Source organism: Embiotoca jacksoni, unplaced genomic scaffold (genome assembly GCF_022577435.1).
Source record: "Embiotoca jacksoni isolate LCO1_2020_lvr unplaced genomic scaffold, fEmbJac1.0.p SCAF_11, whole genome shotgun sequence".
Taxonomy (NCBI): domain Eukaryota; kingdom Metazoa; phylum Chordata; class Actinopteri; family Embiotocidae; genus Embiotoca; species Embiotoca jacksoni.
In genome coordinates, this window is record NW_027185241.1 from 4,438,912 (window position 1) to 4,455,733 (window position 16,822).

General features: G+C 46.4%; 1 protein-coding gene across 5 annotated transcripts in view; it reads right to left on the reverse strand.

The window, feature by feature from the left end:
• The window catches only part of pou2f2b (POU class 2 homeobox 2b), a 44,536-nt gene extending 28,132 nt beyond the window's left edge, over window positions 1-16,404 (reverse strand). For all 5 annotated transcript variants that reach the window (XM_069142401.1, XM_069142400.1, XM_069142399.1 and 2 more), the window contains exon 1: window positions 14,860-16,404. In XM_069142401.1, the coding sequence (XP_068998502.1) occupies window positions 14,860-14,959 (100 nt within the window). In that variant the 5' untranslated portion in view covers window positions 14,960-16,404. The remainder of the gene's footprint in view (window positions 1-14,859) is intronic.
• Between the last annotated feature and the right edge of the window lie 418 nt (window positions 16,405-16,822).

Below are 16,822 nucleotides of genomic sequence, written 5' to 3' on the forward strand. Positions count from 1 at the left end.
GGCAGCGGGCGAGGCAGGGATGTGTGTGGGGGAGGGCGGGTGGGAGAGAAAATCGGTAAAGAAAGCAGGTTATCTCCCGTCATTAGGGGAGGGGGAATCCCCGTCTGGAGGGGGAGAGGGATGGGTGGGTGAGGAGGGGTGAGGGAAGACTGGGGTTCATTGATAAAAAGGGAGAGAGGGGAGAAGGGGAGACTATGTTTGGCATCAAGAGAGAGCAGACAATTATCTGTATTGATTAGAGCGGCCCAGTACTGTGAAGACTGAGAAAACTATGACTGGATCAATAGAGAGAGAGAAAGCGAGAGAGGAAGAGGGAGAGAGTTAGAGGATAGACAGACCAACAGAGAGAAACAAACGACAGAGATAAAAGATACATATAATGACAAACATAAAGCGATAGAAACATCGTTTATGGTGCAAAGCGAAGTCAAAGACCCGAGGTGGCATAAACATTAAGGGGGGAGTCGGGGGGGGGGGGGTCAATGAAAGCACAAAGAGATACATTACATTGTTGATGTCATTACTCTTTATCATTGATTTGTCAGCACAACCACAGAGTTCATTCAACAAGCCATCCAGTGGCCTCCCATCAGCACAGCACACACAGAGAGGGAGGGAGAGACGGAAAAAGACATTAAACACACGGAGTGACCACAACCTGGACAACACAGACACACGGCCAGACAAAACTGACCGAGTCACTTCTGACAGGTAACAATCCCGAGGTGGATTAAGAGAGCTGGATACCGTGTCCATGTTGCTCACAAAAAGTTTTCAGGCTACTTTCTGCATTTTTAGGCCTAAAGAGCACGAACATAAAAGTCCTATTCCAGCTGAACCAGTTCGAGCGTGCATGTAAGCATGGCTCAGCTGACTTCCTATCGGAACTGACAAAGTTTGTGTGTGCAGAGTTCTTTATTTGAAATGATCTGTATTTCTTTAGTTATAGTGATGTAGATGTAAAGTGTAATATGTAATACACCTGCCAGCCGACTAGAGGACAGCGTGTCAGTGTGACAGTTGGCCTAGAAAAGTAGACGGGCGCCACATTACACCGTCATGTGACAAAAGTCATGTAACAAAGGTCATTTGATAAAGTACAAAATTGTTGCAGTTTGCATAGCTATGCTGGGTTTGAATCCACAAGTAAGCAGCGTGGAATTTTTCATTAAGTCCTTTCTTAACCCAAACCCTTTGTTTAATGAGGAGTAACCATGTTTTTTTTTTTTTTTTACCCTCTAAAGCTAACTACATGGCTTTCCGTGTAGTTTCGTTTTCCTAATCACATGGTTTTTGACGCCTAACCCTAACCTAGGCAAAGACGTGACACTGACACGCTGCCCTCTAATGAACTGGCAGGTGTATGACACACTTTGGCGGGATAATGGTTAAATACTACACTATAAAGTTTACAAACAGTAATGTGGTAAAGTGCAGACCGTTTGTTGACTTTTTTTTATTTTCATAAACCTTGTGCAACAGGATTCGGCAATAATTAATTATTGTCATACCTGTAAAATTTGAGAGAGGTGAAGAGAGCAAAGATTTGAAATAAGAGAGGGGAGAGTGTGTGCTGGAGAGGGAGCTTTGAAAAATGTCAGGAGGGAGGCGGTGCTCAGGTAGGGGGCCTTGCTGTGGGGCCTCTTTTTGTCCTCGACAAAAACCAAAATGGTGGAAAAGGGGTGGAACAAAAGGCACACAGGGGGAAACAGGAGAGTGACAACCTGTGCTGAGTAAAAACATCCTGCTGGCACACGCGCACAGCGCGCGCGCACACACACACACACACACACACACACACACACACACACACAGGCACACGCACGCGCACACATTGAAGCACACTCACATGCACACGCATTAATCCCTAATCAGACCCCATCAAGTGTGCAACTACCCACTCACAACACTTCCCGTTGCAACGTGCATTTCTTGGAATCCTTGGCCCCATTACCCAGGCAACCCCCCCCCCCCCCCACACACACACACACACACACACACACACACGGGACCACATCTGTCATTTCTCAGTTTATTGAACATTACAAGATGATAGAATTCAGCCTCCCACTCTCTTGATATTTTTTGACACCAAAGAGGAAAGTATTGTCAGAAAAGGTTTGTGCAAAAAGCAAACAAATAGATGAAAAAACATAAACTATGAATTGTGGGGGGAGCTGGGCTGGATATTGAGGAAACCTTTGGTAAGGGCAGAAAATGTCAGGCTTGACAAATGACCTTTTAAACATGGAGCAGATGTAGAGAGTCATGTACACTGTGGACAGAGGGCGGCTCAACTGTTTGTCTCTTAACAGCCAGTGAAAAGATAAGTGTCACTGTTTCATACTGCTAAAGTAAAACAGACACAACTTGAAATCAAAATGTGAAACAAACCAAATTGATTCCTGAATGAAAAGTTCATTTAATTTGTGGTGGAAAAGATGGTGGAGCAGTAAGTTTTGGATGAAGATACAGGAACAAAAAGAGAAGGAGAGCTGAGGAAAAGCATTGAGAGGGGGTGAAATAGATGGGAAAAAAAATACTAGTATGGAAAAAAAAGAAGAGGAATTTCTTGGAAGAAATAGTGAGGAAAGAAATAAGTGACAATGATAGAGAGGAAGGGAGAGCAGGACATGAATTACAGGTGTAGAGTTATGCATGCATGACATCACTGGACCCCTCCTCCAGCCCTTGGGAATGGGCACCTTGGAAACGGTCGCTAGGGGAACAGAGTACTGAGCGAGGGGGGAGAGAGAGGGGAGGACAAGATAGTTGAAAAAAAAATTCAGCAGGTAGAAGACACAGCTAATGAAACACTAAATTCAACCTCGGTAAGACAATGGCGGGATAAAAAAAAAAAAAAAAAAAAGTCCTGGTCTGGAAAAATGTCTCCAGCGTTCACCTTCCTCATGTCCCATTCAGCAAATGGGCCACCTCATAAAGGGTGAAAAGGGAAGCTCTATCACAGCTAAAGCCGGCATTGTCCTCCTCCCCCATATACTATGACCTCTCATCCACTCCAGTCATTTAGAGAAGGCAGATTTAGTGCAGCACCGGTGCGGCGGGATGGTAAAAACCGGCACATGATAGAAAGGCAGAGATGGCCTCGGGTCCCCGGTTTAACACATGGAGAAATATTGATGGAAAAACATGTTGATGGACAAAGAGGAGCTGGTGTAGTGAAATGCCGGCTGTTAATGTATATGGGCGCTTGGAAGGTCATACTGACCAAGAAGCTAGAAGCTGGGTAAGTGGATTGAGAGATTGAAGTTAGCACACAACACCCACTTTGGTGTTTTGAGGCATCGTGGTAACAAACACACGCCGACGCCCACAGGAAAGAAGCACCGTACCATTCTGACCTCGGCAAACTCTTCTCATCCCTCCAGACGATGCAATGTCCACACAAACACACACACACACACACACACACACACACACACACACACACACAAAGAGCAGCGAGATGGATGCACTCTGTCTGCCTCAGTCTTCTCCTTAGACCAGTAAACAAGTCATTCTCAACTCACTTCTATGCCTGATCAACGTTATTGCATACTGTTACCACATCAGACAACTGCAGCAGCAAAAACAACCAAAATATATTTTGCATCGCCAAGGTGTTGCAGAGTTTATGTGCATAACTAACACCTACATTTTCATGCAGCACATTTACAAAGCAGCGTCATATACATACCAAAGGCTTTGGATTTGGTATGCAATATAGATTTGGTATGTATGCATAATATGTGATCAATATCTGTTGCTGAATAAAACATGCTGCTGGTTTTTGACAGGCCCGATTTGAAATGGAGATGCTATGCTAATACAAAAGGCTTCGGTGAGATTGGCCCTGAACCCTCCACATACCAGCAGTTCACATTTAGACGATCTCACCTGCACTCTCCATAATGCATGAGCTGCCTGAATATATATATCACCCCTCTGCACAGCTCACTCACACACACACACACACACACACACACACACACACACACACACAATTTCACATGCACAACAATGCACGACAATGCACGAACACACCAGCGTGTGCACGATGACGGGGGGGAGGGGGGATGGGGGGGGAGGAGGAGGAGGGAGGGTATACGCACGATAGCCGTGCTGGCACATATGCACACACTCACAATCAATCATGCCGTCCACTACAACCTGAAGACACAGACTCCATGGTGAGAATATGATACACAGAACATGTAGATAACAAAAGAAAAAACAAATAACCGGGAGAAAAAAAAAAAATTGAAAAATAAAGACTTTTCTATCATGATGTATTTTCTATTTACGGACAGCAGCGGGTGTGTGTGTGTGTGTGTGTGTGTGTGTGTGTGTGTGTGTGTGTGGAGAGGGGGGGGGGGAGAACGCATGACTGTTTTAAAAGCTTTGATTGGTATGAAACATGCTGGCGATACGTTCAGCAAAAAAACCACAAAAAAACCCATTGCTCTTCTTTGATCAAGTGCTGTGACACACACAGGCAGTGCTTAATGAAAACACTGGTAAGCCATCCTGAACTTCTAGGCTTTCAGCAGCAGGAAACAGGGTCAGGGTTGCTGAACAACTCAGTGTGAACTGGTCTGGAGTTTGTGTGCGTTTTTTTCTCGTGAGTCTTCTGTTTGTTTGTGTGAAGCCGTGCCAGTGGTGTTTGTGGGCTGCCAATTAACACAGTTTTTTGGAAGGTAGAGTCAGCTGAAGCGAGGAATGAGGGATGGGAAGACTGAAAAGCAACGGCAGTCTAACAGTCGATGTCACTGCAGGGAATATTACAGCAAGGAAGATTATGATTTACCTTACATTATGTACGATAGCGAACAATAAATATGCATTTACAAGGCAGTATGTCTGTTTTAGAAGACAACAGAATTTACTTGGTGCTTCTATCTCTCTGCCCCTGCTGGTCTTTAACCTTGGCCTCTGGTGCTTCTGCCTATCGCAATAAAGTCACCCCTCCTCCTCTTTACCTCTCCCTCCCTTGCTCTCTTTTCTTCTTCCTCCTCCTCCTCCTCCTCCTCCTCCTCCTCTTCCTCCTCCTCTCTGTCTCTCTGTCCCCCCGGCACCACTGTTGTCCACTGTTCCACTCATTCATAGTAAACACTATTGATTTTCAGCAGAAAAAAAAAAAAAGAAAAAAAAAAAGGCCATGAATTTTAATGCCCCTATCTGTCCCCTTCTCCATCTCTTCCTATCCCCCCCCTCCTGCCTCTGCCTTCCCTTCACCCCCTCCAACACCACCACCACCACCACCTCCACCCTGTCTTTCCTGAGGGGAGGATAAAGAGATGGGGATCGTGTGTGTATGTATGTGTGCCGTATGAGTGAGTGTAAGGTGGTGGTACGGAGAGGGGGGTTGCATTTCTCATTTCCCAGCTGTGCCTCTCTCACACCACCACCACCCCCCCCAACCCCCACCGCCTCACCTCTCCCCCCTCATCCTCTCCTCCTCCGTCCTTCCTCTCCTCGCCCCTCTGTCGCTCTCCTCCTCTCTTCACGCTGGCTCCGACTCTGGGGAGTGGAAGCAAATGAAGCTCACACACGCAGAGCTGACGGTCACACACAGATAGCGGCTGTCCCATCCTGCTGCTGTGCACACACTCCAAACAATCACATGCGCTCGCACTACAACTGATATAACCAGTCCCTCGGTCGAGGCCACGCACAGGCAAAACAAACATATACATATAAATGCCCTGTTTACACACGCATAAACACACACACACACACACACACACACACACACACACACACACACACACACACACACACACACACACACACACACACACGGGCTCTGTGAGTGACACTGTCAATCGCCATCACGGCAGCGGTGGAATCAATTCAAATTTCCCTCCATCTTTTGTTTTTCTTTGACTTCCTCCTCCACTCTGACTCGTCGGCCTCGTTGAATTTATCTACCTTCCAACAGACCCCCTCCTCACCCACTCACCTGCTCCCTCTCCTTTCTTTTCTCTACCTCCCTCGCCCGGCCTCTCTCTTCTACTCTGTGTATTGATTTTGCTATAAGCGGTGTCCCGGTTGCGACAGGTTAGCGCAGACAGACAAAGGCAGACTTCATCAACCAGTGTTAAACACAGGAGCCACGTCCTCAATAATCACTCCATCACACAAAAGACGAGGGGAGAGAGAGAGAGAGAGAGAGAGAGAGAGAGAGAGAGAGAGTATGTAGAGAGTATTGACAAACAGTGAGGAGTGGAACAGAAGGGAAAAATAGAGTTGGAGCATTTTCAAGGTCTTTTTGTTTTCTTTAATTTGTAGGAGACACTGGGAAATAGTTCACTGCCTGGATTCATGCACACACACACTCGCACACACACACACACACACACACACACACACACACACACACACACACACACACACACAAACTTAAAAGCTGAATATTCTGGGGATGTTTTTTGTCTTTTCCTCTTTGTTGCATGTGTAGTTTCGTCTGAAAAATGCTCACACAAGAGATTATTTTGTTACAACTGCCTTTTGAACCACATTGTAATCACAAAATTATTAGCACAGGCAAAGTTTGAGGGATGTCCTGTGTACCGCCAGCTCCAATTAGTAACTTTAACATTTTTTGGTTACTGCCTAAGAAGGAATTTTCTTTTAACTCGCTCATTATAACAGCGGGTATATGTGGACTCTGCTGGTCTTTTTTAAAAACAGTCTGAATTTATCTGTGTCTGTGTGTGTTTATGCGCAAGCATGTGTGTGCATGTATCTGTGTGTGTGCGTAGACAGTTTTCATCTCCACTTAATCTCCTGCTCCTAATTCAGAGTGTACATTGAGCCGCCTAATAGGATGTGACTGGAGCGCCTGCTGCAGCGCTAGCTAGCTAGCCGCTAATGAGAGGGCCGCCACAGCCGGAGAATCAAAGCGCTTCATCAGCACTCCTAATTACTGTAAACCTCGTTAGCTGGCTGGAAAGCTAACATCTGCTCTCAGTGCATCCAAATATAACACAGGGCTGGCCTGGTGTGTCCGAGTGAGAATCAAAGACTGCTGCTACCACACCCTGTGATTGCATTGTTCTCGTCCGTGTTGTGATTGTAATGACAGCGAGGAAGGTTTGTTACTGTTCAGATTGAAATTAAAAGCGGAGGAAAAGATACAAGTCCAAGTTCAATACTATTGTAAGCACGATCAATAAACAGTTCTCGCATCAACTGTGGTTGCTGAAAGTCTTGTCTGTGGTGTTTTATGATGCGCTGAGGTCTGAGGGTACTAATGTTGCCCATCTATGAAGCAGCAGGTGTGTGGACAGCAGGTTTCCATGTAGCTCTGTCTGTTTGCCCACTCACCCACCCTCTCTATCTCTGATCAAAGCACGTCCTTTCAACCCCCCCCCCCCAACATCACCACCACCTTCTGCTGTTCCTCTCTTCTTCCTCCTCCTCCCCTGGCCTCCACCTTATCCCCCACCCCCCCTATCATAATTTGACTGATGATTACACTTGTCACTCATGGCAGCATGTGGCCAATTAGGAAGAGGGGTAATGGGGAGGGGAGGGACGAGCAGGTTGTGATGAAGGGGGTGGTGGCAGGAAATTTGGGTTACAACTTGTCATCGCTTGTTCCACTCAGGTAGCGTCTTTAGCTCTCGGTTGTGGGACAAACAAATATTAATTTCTGTTCAATTTTCCTTAAGAGACTCAAGAAACACTCAAGAGCAGCGCTCTGGCCTTGTCTCACACTCTCTTGGCCACTTCAGTATCTCTCCGTGTTCCAGGGTAATCACAGACTCATTTAAAGTCACTTTTGTACACTACCTCTGACTGGTGGTTAAGAGTGCGACCGCAGACTAGGCTTTTATGGGCCTTAATGTGTCCTACAGACACTTTGGCAACCAGGCTGCTGTTACTGAAGATGTGAGAATAGAGAGAGGGAAAGAGAAAAGGACAGCGAGAGAGAGAGAGAGAGAGAGAGAGAGAGAGAGAGAGAGAGAGAGAGAGAGAGAGAGAGAGAGAGAGAGAGAGAGAGAGAGAGAGAGAGAGCAGGACATACAAGGCCAACAGCCATGGCGACTTAACCAGGCTGAAAAAAGGGGGAACGAAAGAGGATGAAAGAGGAGGGAGGGAAAGGGACATGCACAACAAAATGGACAGAACATGGGAGCGTCAAAAGAAAGGGGAGAGAGAGGTCACTTAGTCACTCCTCCGGCACCCCGTGCTCTGCACCTCCTCCCTTGTCCCCTTTACAAGCAGACAAAGGGACAGAGGGGTGCAGCCCTTGTACAGAAGGGGGGGGGGGGGTTGCGCCTCTCTCTGTCATCCCGCCTTTCTTTTTGCCCCCTAAAATCTAAAGACAGTTAATATCGTTGGTATGGATAGATGCAGGCAGAAAGGGAGCCTATTAGTTACACACAAAATCTAAGATACAACAAGGAAAAAAAAAATGTACAGAAATATTCTTTTTGAAAGACAAACATGAAATCACTAAAATATGACTCTTAAAATAAAAAATAAAAAAATACATCTTAGATTTTTATAACAAAGTTTAACTAACTAACTAATCGTACGTAATTCTTTATTATATCTCGAGTGTTTTCATTCACATCCCGGCAGCAAAGAGACAAAGAGTGTGACTGTGCACTTCTGAGAGAAAGGCAGCGTAAGTAAGCGATTGAACAAGGGAATGAGAGGAGGAAGAGGTTGTGGAGTACAACAGATTAATTTCAGAACAGAATGCTCCAGCCGAGAGAAGGATGGAGAGCAGGAAGGATAGAGGGGATAAAAAAAAAAAAAAAAAAAAGAGAGAAAACGCAGAGAAGAAAAAGACAGAGGGGAGATTAAACATGCATTCAGCTCTCTCAAAGGGCTGAGGTGCTTTTGGAGAGTCTCCACTCTGTCTGTCTGTGTGTGTGTGTGTGTGTGTGTGTGTGTGTGTGTGTGTGTGTGTGTGTGTGTGTGTGTGTGTGTGTGTGTGTGTGTGTGTGTGTGTGTGTAAGCTCTGTATGTGTGCGCACTCCAGAGGATACATTTGCGATGATGTGACATTGCTCGTAGCAGACGTGTTCACTGCCTGCGCCTCAAAACCCGATCGCAAGCACTCTCATCTACGCTCCGTCTGAAGAACAGCAGTGGAACCCCAAAGGTTAATAGGACCCCTTCATTACCATAAATCTTATCAGCTAAATGAAATGGAGAGAAGGACCCCTGATTTAGTCATCCGCTCTGCTGGGCTAAGGGGAGACACCCAATCAAACCCCTGGATTTTATTGGTCTTTTTTATTATCGAAATGTACTGGCACATGAGCGGGGTGGCAGAGGTGACAGCCTGTAGCAATCAACAACAGAAAAAGACAGCGGCTGGTGAAAACGCATTGTTGGTCAGTAAATGAGACCATGGTCATCTCAGCAAATAGACTAACCTTGCATATTTGCAACAAAGAAATGAATGAAGCTTTGACCGGGGCAATGTGTCTGTTGCTGAGAACTTTGCACTGATGTTTGAATAAATCAGGAAGAGTTGGGTGAAAAAAGGTCAACCAAAAATCAGCTAATCAGGTGTTCAATATGGTCAGCAGGAGTTCCAGGGCTTGTTTTGACTAGTGTGATGCAGGTGATTGGCAGCCTGCGGTGAAGTCCACTCCAACCCTGATCACAACCAGGCCAAAACTGATTAAGCGTCCACACACACTCTGAGTAGGACATCTCCCATGCAGCGGTCAAGTATTCTTGAGCTCTTTGTGTGTGGATCATTTGTATATTATTGGAGCACAGACGAGGAGAGGCAACCAGAAACACAGTAGGAAGTGTAAATCAATATCTAGTCAGCTGGTTTGTGTGTGTTTATTCCTGCTGATGTGTTGATTAACTGCCCACGCACACACCTACACATGCCACACACACACACACACACACACACACACACACACACACACACACACACACACACACACACACACACACACACACATACACACACACTCCATCCATCCCCCTCTGTGTGTGCTCACCAGGTAATTAAAGTCTCCAGGTCTGATTAAGTGGCCTGCTCACCCAACCCCTGTTAAGGACTAATGCTGGGCTGTATTTCACTGGATACAGTGATCAACTGCACACAATTATTCCTCTAAGTGTGAGTCCATGTGTGTGTGTGTGTGTCAATCCAATGAACACATTAAAAGATAATAGCCTGTAAAAGCTATTCATCAAGATTAATATGCTTGCATGTTTAGAAGTATGCCTGTAAAGGTCATTGTTTGGTGAACAAGCGTGTGTGAATGTGTGAATATATGAGGGAGTGTTAATGCTTATTAATACGCTAATGGTTGATGAGGACGCTCTGTATGTGTGTGTGTGTGTGTGTGTGTGTGTGTGTGTGTGTGTGTGTGTGTCCTTGTCTCTCCTGTTCCCAGGGTGAAACTCAATACCACTCACTGCTAATAATGAGCTGTGGGACCTCATCAGCATTAATACTACATTAGTCTCAACCAATACACACATTAGTGCAAACACACACACACACACACACACACACACACACACACACACACACACACACACACACACACACACAAATACAACCTACTGGCGCATATGCACACCTGAGCAAAGCCAATAAAGAGGAAAACGGTTAATAGGATTAAAAGAAATGTTCAACTCCCAATGTAAAACAAATAACACAGCAGTATTAATGTTATCATTATACAGACAGGATTTGTTTGGATTAATCCAAAAGGCTTAATTCTCAATATGCTACTATATTTTAAAAGAATATTGTCACCTGAAGTGGGTGTGATGCCATAGACTGGGCTTTGATGTCGCTAGATAATTTTAATGAAATCTTATGAGGACTTTTTTTTTTGCTTGTCTCGTTCCATAAATGCATCAGTTTAACATAAGACGTCACTGCTGCGGCTCATTCGGGCCTCGTCACATTGTCAAACTGTGTTGGGGGCCATCTATGTGAAGCTAATATACGTAAATAGATGAACCGATAGCCCATTAGCTCCTGAAGCTTTCTGCCATCAGCCTGCTGCATTCAGAACCCCGTGGCTGGCTCATATACTGCAATCTAATTCTGCTACCACAGGGAGAGAGAGAGAGAGAGAGAGAGAGACTCGTATTGTGACAGAGAGCAGGGAGAGCAGGAGGGAAAGGGAAAGGAAGAGGGGAGAGAGAGGGCCACAGAGAAAGAGAGAGGTAGCTTAATGCAATAAAGCATGTAGTATTGACATCTTTCTCGTGTCTATTGATTCCCCATTATGTTGCTAACAAACCCAGGTTGACATTTTGTCATTTGCAATCATGTTAACACTGCGACTTGCACGCTCCCCTCCACAAACCGATCTATACCTACACACACTAGTTTGCACGTGTGTCCGTGCTTGCGCGCAAACGCACACTCTTGCTCTCTTTGTCACACACAGAGCAAATGGGTAAGCACATGCATGGCCTTACATCATGTAGCAATCGAAGGCGTGTGCCAGTGCCCCGGACACATGAGGAAATGTCTGAGAAGTGACCACAGAGCACCGACCCAGAAGTGTAGACATGTTGATTAATGGATTAAGCCTGAAAATTTTATTGGAATACACTGCGTGAAATAAAAACATCAGATTGCCACTACAGTACAGAGTCAGGAAATGTTATGAGGAAAATAAATATCGATAACTGTATCGTTAAATGTTACTCTGTCTGAAAGGCAGAGACAGACATAAAGCAAGGCTAAAATCTGAGGAGCATGTGTGAGTATAAGTGCGTGTGTGTGTGTGTGTGTGTGTGTGTGTGTGTGTGTGTGTGTGTGTGTGGGTGAAAGAGAGAGTTAGACAGTATATGGTAGGAGATGGTGGTTAATGGTGCGTGACAGAAGGTGCATAGCTGAGATGAACTGAATCTAGGTGTGTGTGTAAGTGTAAGAAAGAAAAAAGCAGTCTCCAGTCTCCTTGATGTCCCATCATATCAGATCATATCATATCATATCAAGCTCTGCACTGTGTGGGAAACCTGCGGTTTCTCCTCTTTGTCCCATTAAACTTTCATACACCAGTTAATGCTGATGGCTTCACAAACCACTTTACTACACACACACACACACATACACACACACACACACACACACAAACAGTTCACACAGCAGTGGCCCTGACCTGCACCTTCACAGACACAATTCCATTAAAAATAGAACAAAACCTGGATCAGTTAGAGCAGGTTGCTATCCAGGTGGAAAACAGTCTAACATGCTTGTTTTATGCTACTGTATACGATGGTTTGTCTGGTTCGTGACTGTGTGTGTGTGTGTGTGTGTGTGTGTGTGTGTGTGTGTGTGTGTGTGTGTGTGTGTGTGTGTGTGTGTGTGTGTGTGTGTGTGTGTGTGTGTGTGTGAGCCCCCACAGGGGTTGTGCATGAGTGCTCGAGACCTGTTGTAACATGAAAGAGAATCAAAACACAGGGGGCAGAGAAGGGTCAGGTGGGGCTGAGTCAAACACTCCTGCATTGACCTTTGACCCCGCACAGAGCTCGAACGCAAAAGGAGTCAAGGAGCTGCCACCAGTCAAAGAGACTAGTTAACTGAGAGCTTGAGTCAAGAGCCCTACAACTACCCAGAAAACCTGAGAGGGAGAGTGTGTGTGTGTGTGTGTGTGTGTGTGTGTGTGTGTGTGTGTGTGTGTGTGTGTGTGTGTGCGTGCGTGTGTGTGTGTGTGTGTGTGTGAACTAGCAGTAAAGGTTGGGAAAGCACAGACTAGAGTTCAAGGGCACAATGTGATACTTAAGTTACTGAAAGCACCTCCCAGATGTGTTTGTATCTTTCTCTAAAAACGTGCGGGTGACACATTTCCTTGTTGTTTGCTGATGTCTTGAAGAAACAGCGGTGCAGCCCTGTTCTGGTCCTGAGATGTTGAACTGACCCTGCACTCTTCTAGCGAAAAACCCTCTGAGTTTGAAAAGGACGTCGCCTTGTACTGTGTTATCAAAGTGGAATTAAATCAGCATAGCATTGTGAATCACTGCTATCCCACCATCTAAGGAATTCAGCAGCCTGTGTACACATCCCATCAGTTTGCCTGCTTATTCAGATGCCGGCCCTGGCCTGGGACACTGCAACATAATGGCTCATCCGTGGTTTACTCTCACCTCTCAAGCTCAAACTGGGTTTTCCTCTCCCTCCTCGTTTTTCACTCTGTCATCTGCTCTTACTTTCACTCCCTTCTCTCTCTCTCTCTTACTCCCTCTTTCCACATTTTTTTTTTTTTTTATCTCATTTTGACATTCGCCATTTTTCAACGTGTGGAGCGCGAAAACTCCTCCTCCCCGGTTCCCGCTTCTTCGCCTCATCCCCTCTCCAACCACTCTCCCCCCTCTTCTCAGTGTATATCTCTGGAGATATGGCGGGTAACAGGTCTCTTTCATCCCTCTGCACTCTTCTGCTCTCCCCCTCTATCACCTATCCCTTCACTGTCACATGCTGTGCTCTGTTGACTGAGTATGTGGAGTAAGGGTGAAGCCTGACATCTCTGAAATCAAATGGGCTTGAACTGATCTGGAAATGAGAGGGGAGCTGTGCGGTGGGGTGGGGTGGAGTGGAGTGGGGGTGCTGGCCCTTTAAGAGCCCATCCACCGGACAAGGTGCACACCAGACACATTTCATACAAGATACTGTTTGTGCATGCATGAATTAATAACTCACTTTAACATGACATTGACCAAGTGGTACTCATTTTTGACATGTCCCATCACCTCCCTTAACACTGCAGTGCTTCCGTGTGCACGTACAGGACAGAAAAGATGTAAAGAACTGAGCAGCTGTTGCATGTCTGAGTAACAGTCAAAGCTGGACTGAGCAAGAGCTCCCTCACAATGACAGTCAGTGACACACTGAGGCCTAGCTGCTCCCACCACGCGTCCTTTTCCTTCCACTTCAGCGCAGATGAAACGCAGACGGCGCCCCAGCCTCAGCCGGCACCCTCCCCCTCCCTGACTCCACGCTCCCTCTGCTTACTCCGCTTTCAACCATGCAGCAGCCACGCACTGGGACAGAGAGATGGAGTCACTCGAAGTCTACTTCCAGTGGTGTTTACGAGGATACGATTCCTGTCGGCTAACCTTTACGCATGTCAGAGCAAAAGTGGTCACCATGGCGCATCAGAGCGGTTGAGCAAGCGCAAAGCCGAGCCACTAACAAGTTAAATAAAGCACGAGCACAAAACAGTATGGAATAAAACGAGAGAAAAGCGGTGTTTTCTCTGTCTCCTCTCGTATGGTCGTACTCCTCCGTGCACCTACTCTCTCCTTCTATCTCCCCCTCTCCCTGCTTCCACCGGCCCAGGAATCGATCTCCGCAGGATCGATAAGTTGGCATGAATATTCCCTGCCTGCCGAGAGTCTAGTTGGGGAGAGTCGGAGGCTGAGGCTCAGGCGCAGGCAGTGGAGAAGAGGGGAAGGACGGGGACGGAGACAGGAGAGAAAAATACCCACAGAGAGGAACACATAGGCGACGCGGAAATTGGCCGACACACGGCTGGAACAGTGGCGCATGGTTTTAAAGAATGGACCGCAAAAAAAAAAACCAACAAAAAAAAAAAAGGACATTTTATACGAAATTAATTTTCAATCTATCGGAACACTCCACTGCGCTTGAGGGGGAAGAAAAAAAAAATACAGCTTCTTTGATTTTAACAACCGCCTGGGAAGTGCAAAGGACTGTTTAAGCCTTCAGAAGGAGCCCGAGGAAGTGTGTGTGCATGTGTAAGTGGGTGTGTGCGCCGACTTCTCTCCCCGCTGCAAGTGCATCGGCACCGAGCGAGGCGGGGCGGGTCTGCATGGCTGGCCGACATGGAGGAGGTGTAGCAGGGAGAAGAGAGAGAGGGGGGGAAAAAAATGTCTTACCGGAGTTGGAGCGGAGAGCCAGAGGAGACTTGAGACGCCAGGCGTTGAGGTCAGGGGCAGTTCTCTGAAACACGAACGGCACCGGCAAGGGAACAAACATGATCTTCCTCCGGCTTCTTGTTTTGATGCAAATAATCTGACAGAAGTAGTACTGTAATGAGCTCTGTCCTCCTCTGCAGCTTCTGTGTCTTCGTCCGTTTCTCTGGTAGACAGCTTTGGGGAAATATTTGGTATGGAGCGCTCACAACATTCGCTGTTAGGTGTGTAGTCATGTAGCCCAGCTGCGCACTTTTATTTACGTGTGTGGATGTCGACTGGTGGCCGACATTAGTTTTGGTGTAAATGTGCATAGAACATATGTGTAGGATGGTCCCTTGAGTGCAGCTTACAGTCCAGACTGTAACACACAGACGGATAGAGAGGAGATCAGACCTCACTCCCGCGGGCTACAGGAAAAGTTGTGTTCCAGGCCTATTGTAGTAGCTTTATAATAATAATAATTAAAAAAAAAAAAGGCTGTGTCACCTGTCTGTCGTCGATGCACTTGCGTCTCTCTGTTACTTTTGCTCTGCTAAAGCGTTCTTCTTGAGTAAACATAAAGGCCCGGGAGCTTATTTTATCCTCTCACTCCTCGCCGGTAATGTTTCCTGTAGGTGTGAAAAGGCATGAGAACAGTCGCTAGCCTATTATAGCTTCACCGGCCGGGCTTCGCTTTGGTATTCGCTTTGCAATTTAAAACACCAAAATAAATGATGACACATAGCAACAGACAAGACGGTGTAAAAGGCCAGCAGAGTTAGAAAGTATTATTTGGATTTCTGTATAGTATTTGGTTTGATCTGTTGTATTTGGTCTCTAGCTGCACGCGCTCCTTCTCCTCTTTCCTTTTGCATGAAGGCTACATGTAAGACATTCATCCACTCGCGCGCGGTAGCGGATCGCTTCGCGAGCGCATGTAAAACAGCTTCATTAAAGGCTATCAGGAACGAATAAATAAACAAGTGGTGGGAAAGGCTGCACGGACACACACACACACACACACACACACACACACACACACACACACTCTCTCTCTCTCGCGCGCGCTCTCTCTCTCTCTCTCTCTCTCTCTCTCTCTCTCTCTCTCTCACACACACACACACACACACACACACAAACAAACACGACGCGCGCGCTTGGCCCTGACGCTCCTCCTCCCTCGCTCTCTGTCACAAGGCAGTAATTAAAACGCAATCAATCGATAGATAAATAAATAAATAAATACAGCGAATAAATAAATAATAAAAAAAACAAAACAATAAACCACAAAACAACGGAAATAAGAAAGCTGTAGCTACAGAATCCGACTGTGGTGTCGCGTGTTATCGGAACACTTGCCTATCTCCGTCCATCCGTCTGTGTGTCTTTTTTTTTGTCTGTCTGTTTTGTCCCCGTAATTATTTGGGAACCCCAATAGCTCATTCGACCCGGCTCCCTCCAGGATTGTAGCGATCTGCCACTAGGCTGGCCGCAACATTGAGGCGAGAGAGGACCCGCTACTACTCACACATCACCACCCCACCCCCGCACCTCCCTCCAGCCCTCAATCCCTCCCTCCTTGCCTCCCACCCACCACCACCAAACACACCCCCCCACCCCCCATCTCCCTCGTTTTCACTACCGCTGCAAAAGGTATCCTGTATTGATTTCTGGATTTTTTTTTCTCCCCCCCCCCCTCTTAATAATACCGGCTATAATGATGCCAATGGTGATCAGTGCATTACTTCCGGCCTCCCAGGGAAGGGATGAAGACCCGATAAGAGGTTCCATGGATACCTATATGCTTAGTGCTAATACCGACCAGGCGACCCAGCATGGAATTAAGTTATCTTATCACTGCTGCTTTTAATAAGCCCTTCTGAGCTGAGGGTGGATCATTAGGTTATTCAGATGTATAGGAAGACGAGAGCGACCGCTGCTGTTC